We start from the raw sequence: 13311 nt of genomic DNA on the forward strand, positions 1-13311 counted from the left end.
AAAGGAATTAAGGTACATGCTACAACATGGATGAACCTTGAAAATAGTATGCAGAGTCACAGAAAGACCACATATATTGTATTTTATGATTTTATTTATCTGAAATGTCTAAGGCAAATTTATAGGGACAGAAATTAGCTTGGTGGTTGCCTAGAGCTAGAACTATTTGGGAAAAGTGGTGAGTGACTACAAATGAGTATGGAGTTTGTTTTTGGAGTGATGAAAATGTTCTAGAATTAGAGGTGATGATTGCACAAATTGTGAATATACTAAAAATTATTCAACTGTCTGTTGTAAAAGGATAGATTTCATGTTATGTGTATTGTATATAAAAATATAGAAATTAGTATTATCCATTTAACAAAATTAAGGAGAAAAATCCATATGATTATTTCAATAAGGAAAAATGTTCAATATTCGTTCATGATTAAAACAAACAAACAGTGTTTCTGAGTGGCATGTGGGATTTGAGCCTGATAATGGCCCTTGATTCCACCAACATGGAGACTTTGTACCGCGTCCCATTAGTGCTCAAATGTCCCAACCTGAAGCTGAAGAAGCCGACCAGGCTGCACATGCCCTCGGCCATGACTATGTATGCTCTGGTGGTGGTGTCTTGCTTCCTCATCACCAGAGGAATAATTTATGATGTTATTGTTGAACCTCAAAGTGTTGGCTCTGTGACCAATGAACATGGGCATCAGAGGCCAGTAGCTTTCTTGGTGTACAGAGTAAATGGACAGTATATTATGGAAGGACTTGCATCCAGCTTCCTGTTTACAATGGAAGGTTTAGGTTTCATAATCCTGTACCAATCGAATGCACCAAATATCCCAAAACCCAGTAGATTTCTTCTTCTATTCATTGGATTTGTCTGTGTCCTGTTGAGTTTTTTTATGGCTAGAGTATTCATGAGAATGTAACTGCCGGGCAATCTGATAGGTTAGAGTGCCTTTTGAGAAGAAATCAATGGATACTGCATTTGTTCCTGTCAATGAAGTTTTAAAGGCTGTACCAATCCACTATTGTGAAATGTGGAAAAGAATGAAGAGCAGCAGTAAGGAAATATGTAGTGAAAACATTGGAAGTGTAGCTTGGAGTAAAATTTCTTCTTGGTATCAAAGAGACAAGTTTATCACAGTATTTTTTCTCCTGCTGACCTATTGACATCAATGATGTTGAGTGACATTTTCTTCTTAGTTTTTCATTTTTTAAAGAAAATATACTCCAGTTTACAAATATAATATTGAATAAAGTGATTATTTTTTACAGCCCCTTTAACTTGTTTTTGGAGATGACATTTCTGATTTTCAGAAATTGATATAAAATCTGGAAGCAAGATTCCATAAATTGAGAATTCTAGATGGCTGATCAGCTTTACCTGTGGTGCTTTGCCTTTTAATAGGGAGTGTGATAATACATTATTTCAGATACGTATGTATGACTGTTTCCTGAACAATAAGATCTATGAAAGGAGCAGAAATAAATAATTTTTCTAATTAAAAACAAACAAAATCCTGGCAGTTAGGAATACAAGGAATTTCCTTAATCAGATAAGGAATATCTGTAAACTTTCAGCAGGTGTTACAGTCAATGGTGATATATTGAATGGTTTTCCTCTGGAACAAGATAAAAACACATGCGGCCACTGCTTCCGTTCACACTGTACTGGAGGTCCTAGCCAGTGCAATAAAGAAAAAATAAGTAAGTCATAAGGATTGGAAAGGGAGAATAAACCGTTGTTTTTTGTGATTGTGTAAAAGAATCTGTAGACAAATTATTGGAGAGTTTCACAAGCACAAGATGCAAGACACAAGTTTCATGAAGGCATGTATTTCTATAAATCATCAACAAACAGAAAATGGAAAAAAATTGCTAATAGCTTCAGAAAACACCAGATGCCTAGGAATAAGTCTAATGATATGTAAGATATGTAAGATTAGAAAAAATATAAAACAATATTGAGAGAAAATAAAGAAGACAATAGAGGGATATACCACTTTAATATGTTTTAGTCTCACTGTTGTGACATTTAGTTTTTACTGACTCTGTCTTTGAATTTATTAATTCACGGTGGTCCGTCTCATGTAAATTTTCCCCACTGATTTTTAAAAAAAATTAGATTTGTTGATGTAGTTTTTATATATATACACATATATTCTCCCCTTTTTAGAGGTACAGAGGATGAATTCTAACAAATGTATATAGAATTATAACTTATACATCATTAAAATATAATTATGGTACTTCTTTACTAGCAGTGAACAATTGCAAACAAAGAATAAGAAAAACAGTACTTTTTTCAGTAGTACCAAAAAAACAAGAAATAGTTATTTCTGACTACGTATATGCAAGATTTGTATGTTAATATTATGCAACATGTTGGGAAAGATCAAAGAAGACCCTCATAAAAGGGAACATATTCAGTGTTCATGAATTAGAAGACTCAATATCTTTGAAATGTCATTTCTCTCCAAATTGATCGATAGCTTCAGCACAATTCCAATCAAAATCTTAGCAGATTTTTGACAACTTGATTCTTTTTTTTATTTTATTTTTTTTCGAGATGGAATCTCACTCTGTCACACAGGCTGGAGTGCAGTGTTGCGATCTCAACTCACTGCAACCTCCATCTCCTGGGTGAGTGATCTCTTACCTCAGCCTCCTGAGTAGCTAGGATTACAGGTGTGCGCCACCATGCCCAGCTAATTTTTTTTTTTTTTTTTTTTTTGTAGTTTTAGTAGAGACAGGGTTTCACCATGTTGGGCAGGTAAGTATTGAACTCCTGACCTCAAGTGATCTGCCCACCTCAGCCTCCCAAAGTGGTGAGATTACAGGTGTGAGCTATTGTGCCTGGCCTTGACAACTTGACTCTAAAATTTTTATATAATATTAAAGGAACTAAAGTAGCCTAAACAATTTTGAAAAGAAAAAAAAGTTCTAAGACCCACACTCCCTGAGTTTTTATTTTTTTGAGATGGAGTCTCGCTTCGTCAGTCAGGCTGGAGCGCAGTGGCACGATCTCTGCTCACTGCAGGCTCTGCCTCCCGGGTTCACGCCATTCTCCTGCCTCAGCCTCCCCAAGTGCCTGGGACTACAGGCACCCGCCACCACACCTGGCTAATTTTTTTGTATTTTTAGTAGAGACGGGGCTTCACTGTGTTAGCCAGGATGGTCTCCATCTCCTGACCTTGTGATCTACCCGCCTCGGCCTCTCAGAGTGCTGGGATTACAGGTGTGAGCCACCGCACCCGGCCCACACTCCCTGATTTTAAGAACTGCTCTAACACTGCAGTAAGCAAGACACATAAATCAATAGCATAGTAGTTTAGAAATAAACACATATACATATGGCTAATTGTTTTTTGTCAGAAATTATGAGGCAGTTCAATGCCATACATTATACTGTATACAAAAATTACCCTCCAAGGTTACACTTAAACATGAAACCTGAAAGTACAACTTACAAAGAAGATATAGTGGCAAATCCTAGTGATTTTAGGTTAGGCAAAGATTTCTTATATAGAATCCGATAAGCCTGAGTCATAAAAGAGAAAATTGACAAAGTATATTTTATCAAAAATTGTAAAATGCTTCTGAAGAGAAAAATAAAATGATACAATGAGACGTAGTCTTGGAGAAAATGTTTATATAAAATCCATATTTGATAAGGACTTATATACAAAATAAATAAAGAACTCTCACAATTCAGTAATAAGAAAACAACCCCCTAAAACAAATGAGCAATTGAAAATGGGGGGAAAAAATGGAAGAAGTTCTAGAAATGGATAGTAATGATTGTACAACATTGTGAATATACTCTGTGCCACTAAATTGTACACTTGGAGAGGGTCAGAAATGGTAAATTTTTTGTTTCAACACGGAGACTGGTGAAGGATAATTTCCTGTGACTCTATAATTATTTTAAGATAAAAAGTTAATTAAAAGCAAAATATTTGCATTTATAAGGGAACATGATAAATGGATAGCAAACAAATCCGTGAGTGTGCTCATCATTATTAGTCATTGGAGAAATACAAAGTAAAGCCACATTGAGTTACCCCCATTCACCTATTAAAATGGCTTTAAAGGAAATGAAAAATTCCAAGTGCTGGTGAGGATTGTGGAATAACAGGTACTCATATACATGCCTGGTGGGAAAGCATACCTATCATACAATCTGACAATCCCATTCTTAGGTTTTTATAAAAGTGGAATGAAAACACATCCAAACAAAAATCTGTATGTGATATTATAGTGCTTTTATTAATACCTCCACTGATGTTTTTTTTTCTTGCTTTTTTTTTTTTTTAAAGAGATGGGGGTCTCAATTTGTTGTCCAGGCTGGAGTGTAGTTGGTATTCACAGGCATAGGCTTCCATGGCTTTGAAGCCGAATGTTGTGCAAGTGTTGAAGCAGAATGTTGAATTAGTCAATTAGTTACTTTTTTTAAAATTTTCTCTTTCCTCCTCTCTCTTTTCTTTCATCTCCTCCCACTTATTATTTAAAGTAGCAGATTTCTTGCTGAAAAGCATTTAGATAAGCAAAACCAATTTGTTGTAGAATACAGTTAAAGGATGTCAGCTGATGGTGCTGGCTGTTTTTCCAGAGGCCTCACAGAATGGTATTGGCTTGTTGATAAGAGAGTTATGAGTCCAGGACTCAGCCTTATAGGCTCAGAAACCCAACTGTTGACAGTATAATAACCACAAATCTATTCCTGATATGAGGGACCCTCAAATTAACCAAACTAGAAAGACTTGTGTATACTCAGAAGGCTAATTTATAAATTTTCTAAAAACTGGTACCTGTTGAACAGATTAGAATACTCTCTTTGATGAGTGAGAAGGGAGCTTGGTAAACATGGGCGTGAGAATGAGAACAATTGAAGTGATTTGAGTGTCCCAGGGCCATCAAGGATAAGATTCATAACTTGATTTGCAGTGACCTGTAAGAGTATGGATTTCAATTACATTTCACTATCCTTGGGCAGTAACGCAGCATATACATAGCTTTGACAGTGACCATCTTCTCTGTGATGAATACTTTCATTCTTTTCATATGTTTAAACCCTCAATTTTACATTGGTCCACAGAACTGGCATCAAAAACTCACAACATAGCTCAGGATCTGTCAAACAAAAGTTCTTATGGACTCAAAGGTATGAATACTTAATTTTTTAATTTTTAAAATTAAGAATCTTATAAATTGCTTGCAATATCTTTCATTTTTTATCAAAGCTAGCTAATAAAAATTTATCAGATAAATGTTTGTAAACTATACCTATTTATTTGGTAATCAGATTTGCAGTTTGCTAATGGAAATGTTTTATTGATTGACTTTCAAGGTGTCACAGAATTTTCATCATTATTTTCCTTGTTCCTAAGTGGCCTTAACATACATTCGTTAGAGGACTAACACCAAGTTAAATTGAACATAAAACATTCATCTCCAATATATTATTTTAAGCTGAAAATAAGGATTGTTGAAGTTTTTCCATTATATTTTGTGGTGTAGGTCTAATGACCAAATTAAAATTTTAATATTCCAAAATATGATTAGGACCTGAGCCTTTGCCTTCTGTATTTAATGTCTGGAATTTTTTATAGTCTGTGTGGGTATGGCTAGTTCCTGCAACAACGTGGCACTTGCTTCTCACATGGGAGTTTCCCCTGTAATTTCCTGACTTACCACTCTATCATGTTGCATCTCTGCTTATAACTATCTGTTTCGCTGTTTTTCCTTCAGGCTACATACATAGTGCCTTGTATTTGCTTTTAAATGTACTCAGATTCTCACCCTATTATGCAAGTCCAAAGTTGTGTTTAATTATTTTCAAAATACTGCTCTCAAAGTGGTAGGCCAGTCTTTTTTATTTTTATTATATTATTTTTATTTATTTTTTTTGAGATGGAGTTTTGCTCTTGTTGCCCAGGCTGGAGTGCAATGGTGCGATCTCAGCTCACTGCAACCTCCACCTCCTGGGTTTAAGCAATTCTCCTGCCTCAGCCTCCCAAGTAGCTGGGATTTATAGGTGTGAGGCACCACTCCTGACTAATTCTTTGTATTTTTAGTAGAGATGGGGTTTCACCATGTTGGCCAGGCTGATCTGAAACTCCTGACCTCAGGTGATCCACTCATCTCTGCCTCCCGAAATGCTGCAATTACAGGCATGAGCCACTGCTCCAGGCCCTATTTTTTTATTATTTATTTATTTATTTATTTATTTTTGAGATAGAGTCTTGCTCTGTTGCCCAGGCTGGAGCAGTGGCATGATCTCAGCTCACTGCAACTTCCGCCTCCCAGGTTCAAACGATTCTCCTGCCTCAGCCTCCTCAGTAGCTGGGACTACAGGCACACGCCACCACGCCCGGCTAATTTTTGTAATTTTAGTAGAGACGGGATTTCACCATATTGACCAGGCTGGTCTTGAACTCCTGACCTCGTGATCCACCCACCTCGGCCTCCCAAAGTGCTGGGATTACAGGCATGAGCCACCATGCCCAGCCTTTTTTAAACTTTTAATATATCTCCTGAATTGCCATGGTAGGCCATTCTTACTACATATCATGTATAAAAGTCTGTTTTAACTTACTACATTAACTGTACATATAGTGGCTGAGCTGTGCAATTTTAAAAATTAGAAAAAATAATGTATATTTTAAGCTTTAGAGTACTTTAATATTTTTTATGTAGGTTTTTGTAATATTTCATCATTGTTTTTCTCCTGGAAATTTTCCTTTATATCCCTGTGTGTGTATGTTTATCTTCCCCATCAAGCTTTCCCTTACAATTCTGGCTTTCATTAACTTCATCCTCCAAATTTCCAGTGTATTAGTGGTTTCTCAGACAGAATTAAATGTTTTCGGTTTTGAAACATCTGTATTTTACATCCAAATATTGGCACAGTTTACATCACATTTCACAGAGAGCCACCCCAATCTGAAATCAGGTACGTCCCGTTAAAAACATTCCATAAATAAGGACTCTTTTTCTAGGAAACAATCATCATTTTACTTATGAGGAGGTCAGTTATTTGGCTGTTTACGTGATTCTAAGGAAGGTAGACATGGTTACCTGACTTCTTTTGTCTCACAAGCATGCTCCTCCTTTTCCCTCTCCATACACAACTTTTGGAGAGAAACGGAATTTTGTTTGTCAGATGATTAACTCCTTTCTTCTTATGAAGGAACTGAAAACATCCATAATCCCGCTTTCTGGGGTTGTCGTTAATTTCTTAGTGTATTTCCTTTAAAACCATTATATATGGGCATTTTTTCCATATATGCTGTAAACAGTGGCCCTCTACTTATATAAGATCTGTAAGTAAGTATTTTTTGAGTAGCAACACTTTTGAAAGTACTTAGATGTGTTATGGATGAGTATTCTGTAAGAACGGTTTGAGCGCATCCTGTGTACTGACTCCAGAACTTAAAGCAGCAGACTTGATATGAGCAAGAGTAATGTTGAACTTTGCTGGAGACCTATTAGGAAGCCATGTAGTAGAGCTAATATTTTATAAAAAGGATGCTTCTCTAAATTTGATAATTCAGTAATCCACCTGAAATAGGGTCCAAGACAGATTTGCCTTAAAATGAAATTTGTTGTTTTGAAGACTATATCGGAAGAAATCAAACCATTGTTAAATGTCTATATTTGTGCTACATCCATACTTTCTTACTCATGGCAGAATTGCTTGGATGTGACCTATATTGAAGCAAAATCCATTTGAAACACTGATTTGAGGTTATGTAGATAGTGACTACTAGTCAAGTTGCATTTGTAAACATTATTTCAAAGAGAAGGGGAGAAAAGAAATATTACTGATTTTACCGAGAATAGATTAAGAACGTCATGTTTCTTGGGTTGTAAACTAAATTGCTAGTGAGGCGTATGTATCTTTTTTCCCGCATAGTACACAAAAAGGAATCATTTGGACTGAGACTGTATTTGACTTTGTGGTATAAACTTTGATTGCTGTTGTTTCCCAACAGGGGCTTGGAAGAATTCTGTGGAAGAGTGGACAACAGAAGACTGGACTGAAGATGTAAGTGTTTGCTGTCAGATGAGACCTTTCTTTTTTTTTTTTTTTTGAAATGGAATTTCACTTTTGTTGCCCAGGCTGGAACGCAATGGCGTGATCTTGGCTCATTGCAACCTCTGCCTCCCAGATTCAAGCAGTTCTTCTGCCTCAGCCTCCCAAATAGCTGGGATTACAGATGTGCGCCACCACGCCTGGCTAATTTTGTATTTTTTTTTTTTAGTAGAGACGATGTTTCACCATTTTGGTCAGGGTGGTCTCAAACTCCTGACCTCAGGTGATACACCCGCCTCAACCTCCCAAAGTGCTGGGATTATAGGCGTGAGACACTGCGCCTGGCCAATACCTGTCTTTCTTTCGGTGTTTGGTGGGGACTTTGGTGCTTGGAAGAAAGAGCCTGAGACATCTTATCTCATCTTGGCTTCTTTTCTGGCATGTATCGTAGCCAGGGTTTTTGAGGCTTGGCTTTTTTAACAGATGCTTCTTAAAAGGAACTTAGATTTTCAGATTTTTAAGAATATTTGTTTTTGTGCTTAAAAATGACCAATTGTCAAGATGATTGGGAGATTGGAAAAAAACAAGAAAAAAGGTTGAGGTGTTAGGCTGGGCGTAGTGACTCACAACTGGGCGTAGTGACTCACAACAGCACTCTGAGAAGCTAAGGTAGGAGGATCACTTGAAGCCAGGAATATGAGACCTGCCTGAGTAACAAAGTGAGACCCCTGTCTCTACAAAAAAAAAAATAATAAAAAAATTACCTGGGTGTGGGGTTGTGCATCTGTAGTCTCAGCTACTCAGGAGGCTAAGGCAGGAGGATCTCTTGAGCCCAGGAGTTCAAGGCTGCATTATCATTCCACCGCTCTCTAGCCTGGGTGACAGAGCAAGAATCCATCTTAAAGCAAACAAACAAAATTTACCAGGTGTTAAGTAGGATTGATTTTTTTTTTAAGCTTATCTGTGTTTTGTTTGACCTTATAGCCAGCTGACACTGTTGCCCAGATTTGTAAACTATTATTCTTTAGAATATTTTCATTAAAGGGGAGTCTGTATTTTGGATCACAATTGAAATTAACCTGAATAAGTTTGCTCTGGTTCCATGCCCAACCTCTTCCCCTTTTGACTAGAAGAACCTTTTTTAAAGAAAAATTCCTTTATTGCACAGATATTTTTGAGCATGTTACACTAGCTTCTGGGTACTGTCAGTCTATAAGTTCTGCTTTCAGCATAGTATTTTTTTTGGAAAAATAAGTTAAATAATAAAGAGAAAAAAGGGATAAATAACCCAATACCATAAAATTTTATACCTCTTTTCTGTTTGACTGTCAAGTTCTAGAACTCTTGAGTTTGGTATCTGCCTGACACAGAGTTTGAGCAGACATTGAGAGGGAAATAATAAATGGGTTACAAATACAGATCCTGAAAACTATATACAATGACGCACACTTTGAGATTCTGTCTTTTTCTCTGTCTCCATATGTGTTTCCATTTATGCTAACAGGACCTGCTTTGAATGAGAAACAAGAAACATGATTTCTACTTGACTTGTTTAATGACCTTAGGCAGGGCGTTGTTCCTTGGGTCTTACTACTCCTTCACACACAGTATTATTTGGGTTTTAAGTGGTGTTTGAACAACCCACTACCATAGATAGATTCATTTTACCTTGTAAAAAATAAGTACTTTAATTTTTTTTTTTTTGAGACAGGGCCTTGCTCTCGCTCTGTCACCAGGCTGGAGTGCAGAGGCACGATTTTGGCTCACTGCAACCTCCGCCTCTGGGTTCAAGTGATTCTCCTGCCCCAGCCACCTGAGTAGCTGGAATTATAGATGCACGCCACCATGCCTGGCCAATGTTTGTATTTTTAGTAGAGACGGGGTTTCACCATGTTGGCCAGGCTGGTCTCGAATTCCTAACCTCAGGTGATCTGTCCGACTTGGCTTCCCAAAGGTCTGGGATTACAGGCATGAGCCACTGCGCCCGGCCTTTTTTTAATTTTAGAGACTAGGTCTTGCACTGTTGGCCAGCTCACTCCAGCCCCAAACTCCTGTGCTCAAGGGATCCTCTTGCCTCAGCCTCCAAGTAGTTGAGATTACAGGTGCGTGCCGTCATGCCTGGCCCTTCCTTTAAAAAAAAAAAAAAAAAAAAAAAAAAGGCCGGGCACAGTGGCTCATGCCTGTAATCCAGCATTTTGGGAGGCTGCGGTGGGCAGATCACCTGAGGTCAGGAGTTCGAGACAAGCCTGGCCAACGTGGTGAAACCCTGTCTCTACTAAAAATACAAAAATTAGCCAGGTGGGATGGTGGGCACCTGTAATTCCAATTACTTGGGAGACTGAGGCAGGAGAATCACTTGAACCCGGGAGGCACTTGCAGTGAGACAAGATCACACCATTGCACTCCAGCCTGGGCAGCAAGAATGAAACTCCATCTCAAAAAAAAAAGGGGGGGGGGACCATTCAGTGTTTTATTATCATGTTTAGATATGTCAATGTTTATAGTAGTTCTCATTTACTTTTTCTCTTTTTCATAAATCGATTTAATTTGTAAGTTTCAGGCAAAAATGGATTCACTGGGAATATTAAAATATACTACCTTGGGGCAGGCACAGTGGCTCATGCCTGTAACCCTAGCACTTTGGGAGGCTGAGGCAGGAGGATCGCTTGAGCCCAAGAGATCAAGCGCAGCCTGGGCAACATAGGGAGGCCCTGTCTCTACAAAAAAATTTTAAAATAGCTGTGTGTGATGGCAGGTGCCTGTAGTCCCAGCTACTTAGGAAGTAGAGGTGGTAGGAATGCTTGAGCTTGGGAGGTTGAGTTTGTAGCTGCAGTGAGCCTCAGTGATCATGTCACTGCATTCTTGCCTGGGTGACAGAGTAAGGTCTGTCTCCCAAAAAAGAAAAAAAAACCCTTCCCACACACCCTGTTTTGGAATAGGATGCAACTTAGGCCCTTCTTGTTGACTTGTTGAACCGGTAAACAATTTAGCACTTTTATATTGTTGAAGAAAATGAACACCTACTGTCTCCTCTACCTCCTGCTTACACATAGTATGTCATGCAGGAAGTCTGGTTTTATACAGTGTTTCTGAGACATTTAGAGTTGATAAGAATTATGGGAACATTTTGAGTAGCATTTTTATGTTTTCCGTGTTACCTCATTAGATCAACATTTTCCAGCCTTTCAAAGCCGAGTCCCCACATTGAAAACATAAAAAGAACTTGTATCTTTTATTAATGTCAGTTGAGGTTTCAAAAAATTTATCCTGAATGCCCTAAAAGTGAGTTAAAACAGTGTGCATATATCCCAAAATAATTATGCTGAGTGAAAGAAGCCAGGAATAAAGGTTTGGATACTTTTATGATTTCATTTAAAATTCTAGAAAATGCAGCCTAATCTGTAGTGTCAGAAAGCATGTGAGTGGTTGCCTGGGGATGCAGACAAGTTGTGGGATTGAGTGATTCCACAGGGACAGGTGGAAATTGTGGGGGAGTAAAGAATATGTTCACCGTCCTAATTGTGGTGATGGTTTCATGGGGGCCTATGTATGCCAGACTTAATTCAGTTATTTGGTTTGAATATTTGCGGTTTATTGGATGTGTTAGAATGTGATAAAATTAGTTTTTTAAAAATAATAGAAACTCATGGTTTAATAAAAATGAAATGTAAAATTACTGATCAATTAAGTACCAAAGACATCTGTCTTTGGGGGGAGAAAACATCTATTATTTCACCTTTACAAACTTCTTAATGACTTCTTTTTTTTTTTTTTGAGGCAGGATCTCACTTTGTCCCCTAGGCTGGAGTGCAGTGGTGTGATCATGGCTCACGGCAGCCTCAACCTCTGGACTGAAGCGATTCTCCTGCCTCAGCCTCCCATGTAGCTGGGACAGGTGCACACCACCACGACCAGCCAATTTTTTTTTTTCCTAGAGATGAAGCCTTACTTCTGGCCTCAAGCAATCCTCCTGCCTCGGCTGCCCAGAGTGGTGGGCTTTCAGGTGTGAGCCACCATTCCTGGCCACCTTCTCAACTTCTTTTTGGCATTTCTGTTAGCATTGTTGGTGGGTTTATTGGTATTCTCATTTTGCGTAATGACAAATAGAGAAGTGGGTCTGCGGTTGAGCCCTGGTTTGAGTGTTTCACTGTGTTGTTTACCATTAGTCTCATCATTTTCCTGATTTGAAATCATTCTTGTAGGCCTTTCAATCTAAAATTACCTTCACTTGCAGCCGGGCGCCATGGCTTATACTTGTAATCCCAACACTTTGGGAGGTCAAGGTGGGTGCATCACTTGAGGCCAGGAATTGGAGATTATCCTGGGCAACATGGCAAAACCCTGTTTCTACTAAAAATACAAAAATTAGCTCAGTGTGGTGGCGCATGCTGGTGCGTGCCTGGAGGCCCAGCTACTCAGGAGGCTGAGGCGAGATGATCGCTTGAACCCAGGAGGCACAGATTGCAGTGAGCCGAGATCACGTCACTGCACTCCTTCCTGGGCAACAGGGCCAGACCCTGTCTCAAAAAAAAAAAAAAAAAAAAATTGCATTCACTTGAAAATTACTTGTCATGGTCACTTGTATATTTCATTTTCTTTAGAATAGCTGTTATGTGAAGTGTAAGAGACTACTGATGACTACAAATGATCAGGAAGTCAGTGTTTTGGGTTTAGTAGTATGTAGAATAAGATTAAATTTTTCAACTTTCCATACAGCTTTCTGAAACAAAGGTCTTCACTGCCTCATCTGCTCCAGCAGAGAATCACATCTTACCTGGGCAAAGGTAAATACTTTTTGCCATCTTATATTTGTTATTCAAAGCATTACTGAAATCTTTTGCCTCAGGAAAAGTATTTTCATTTTTGGGTCTCTTTCTATTTTTTCCCTTTTTATCCAAGGCTAACCTTTATTTTACCACTACTTGGTAAATCTGACAGAGCTTCAGTCATTTTCTAATTGATGTATCCACTGATGAATTTGTTAGCAGTTGTTGCAGACATCACGTTAAACTTTTTTTTGTTTTTCTATTTTGAGACGTAGTTTTGCTTTTATTGCCCAGGCTAGAGTGCAGTGGCGCTATCTCGGCTCACTGCAACCTCCGCCTCTCGGGTTCAAGTGATTCTCCTGCCTCAAGCCTCCCAAGTAGCTGGGATTACAGGCATGCGCCCCCATGCCCGGCTAATTTTGTATTTTTAGTAGAGACAGTTTTTCCATGTTGGTCAGGCTGGTCTCGAATTCCCAACCTCAGGTGATCCGCCCACCTCAGCCTCCCAAA

The 13311-nt window shown here is 38.4% G+C and overlaps 2 protein-coding genes across 26 annotated transcripts in view; both read left to right on the forward strand.

The window, feature by feature from the left end:
- Positions 1 to 13311, forward strand: part of UBAP2 (ubiquitin associated protein 2) — a 127480-nt gene that overhangs the window by 80412 nt on the left and 33757 nt on the right. For 23 of the 25 annotated variants that reach the window (XM_063594439.1, XM_055117306.3, XM_057303164.2 and 20 more), the window contains 3 exons: positions 5096 to 5161; positions 7995 to 8047; positions 12752 to 12819. In XM_063594439.1, coding sequence (XP_063450509.1) covers positions 5096 to 5161; positions 7995 to 8047; positions 12752 to 12819 — 187 coding nt within the window. The remainder of the gene's footprint in view (positions 1 to 5095; positions 5162 to 7994; positions 8048 to 12751; positions 12820 to 13311) is intronic. The other 2 variants (XM_055117317.1, XM_034967327.2) reach the window with 2 other exon arrangements.
- On the forward strand, positions 380 to 1959 carry LOC103783510 (oligosaccharyltransferase complex subunit OSTC-like). Its single transcript, XM_055117318.2, has one exon. The coding sequence runs from the start codon at positions 459 to 461 to the stop codon at positions 921 to 923; it is 465 nt and encodes a 154-aa protein (XP_054973293.1). The 5' UTR covers positions 380 to 458; the 3' UTR covers positions 924 to 1959.

Source organism: Pan paniscus, chromosome 11, assembly GCF_029289425.2.
Source record: "Pan paniscus chromosome 11, NHGRI_mPanPan1-v2.0_pri, whole genome shotgun sequence".
Lineage (NCBI taxonomy): Eukaryota > Metazoa > Chordata > Mammalia > Primates > Hominidae > Pan > Pan paniscus.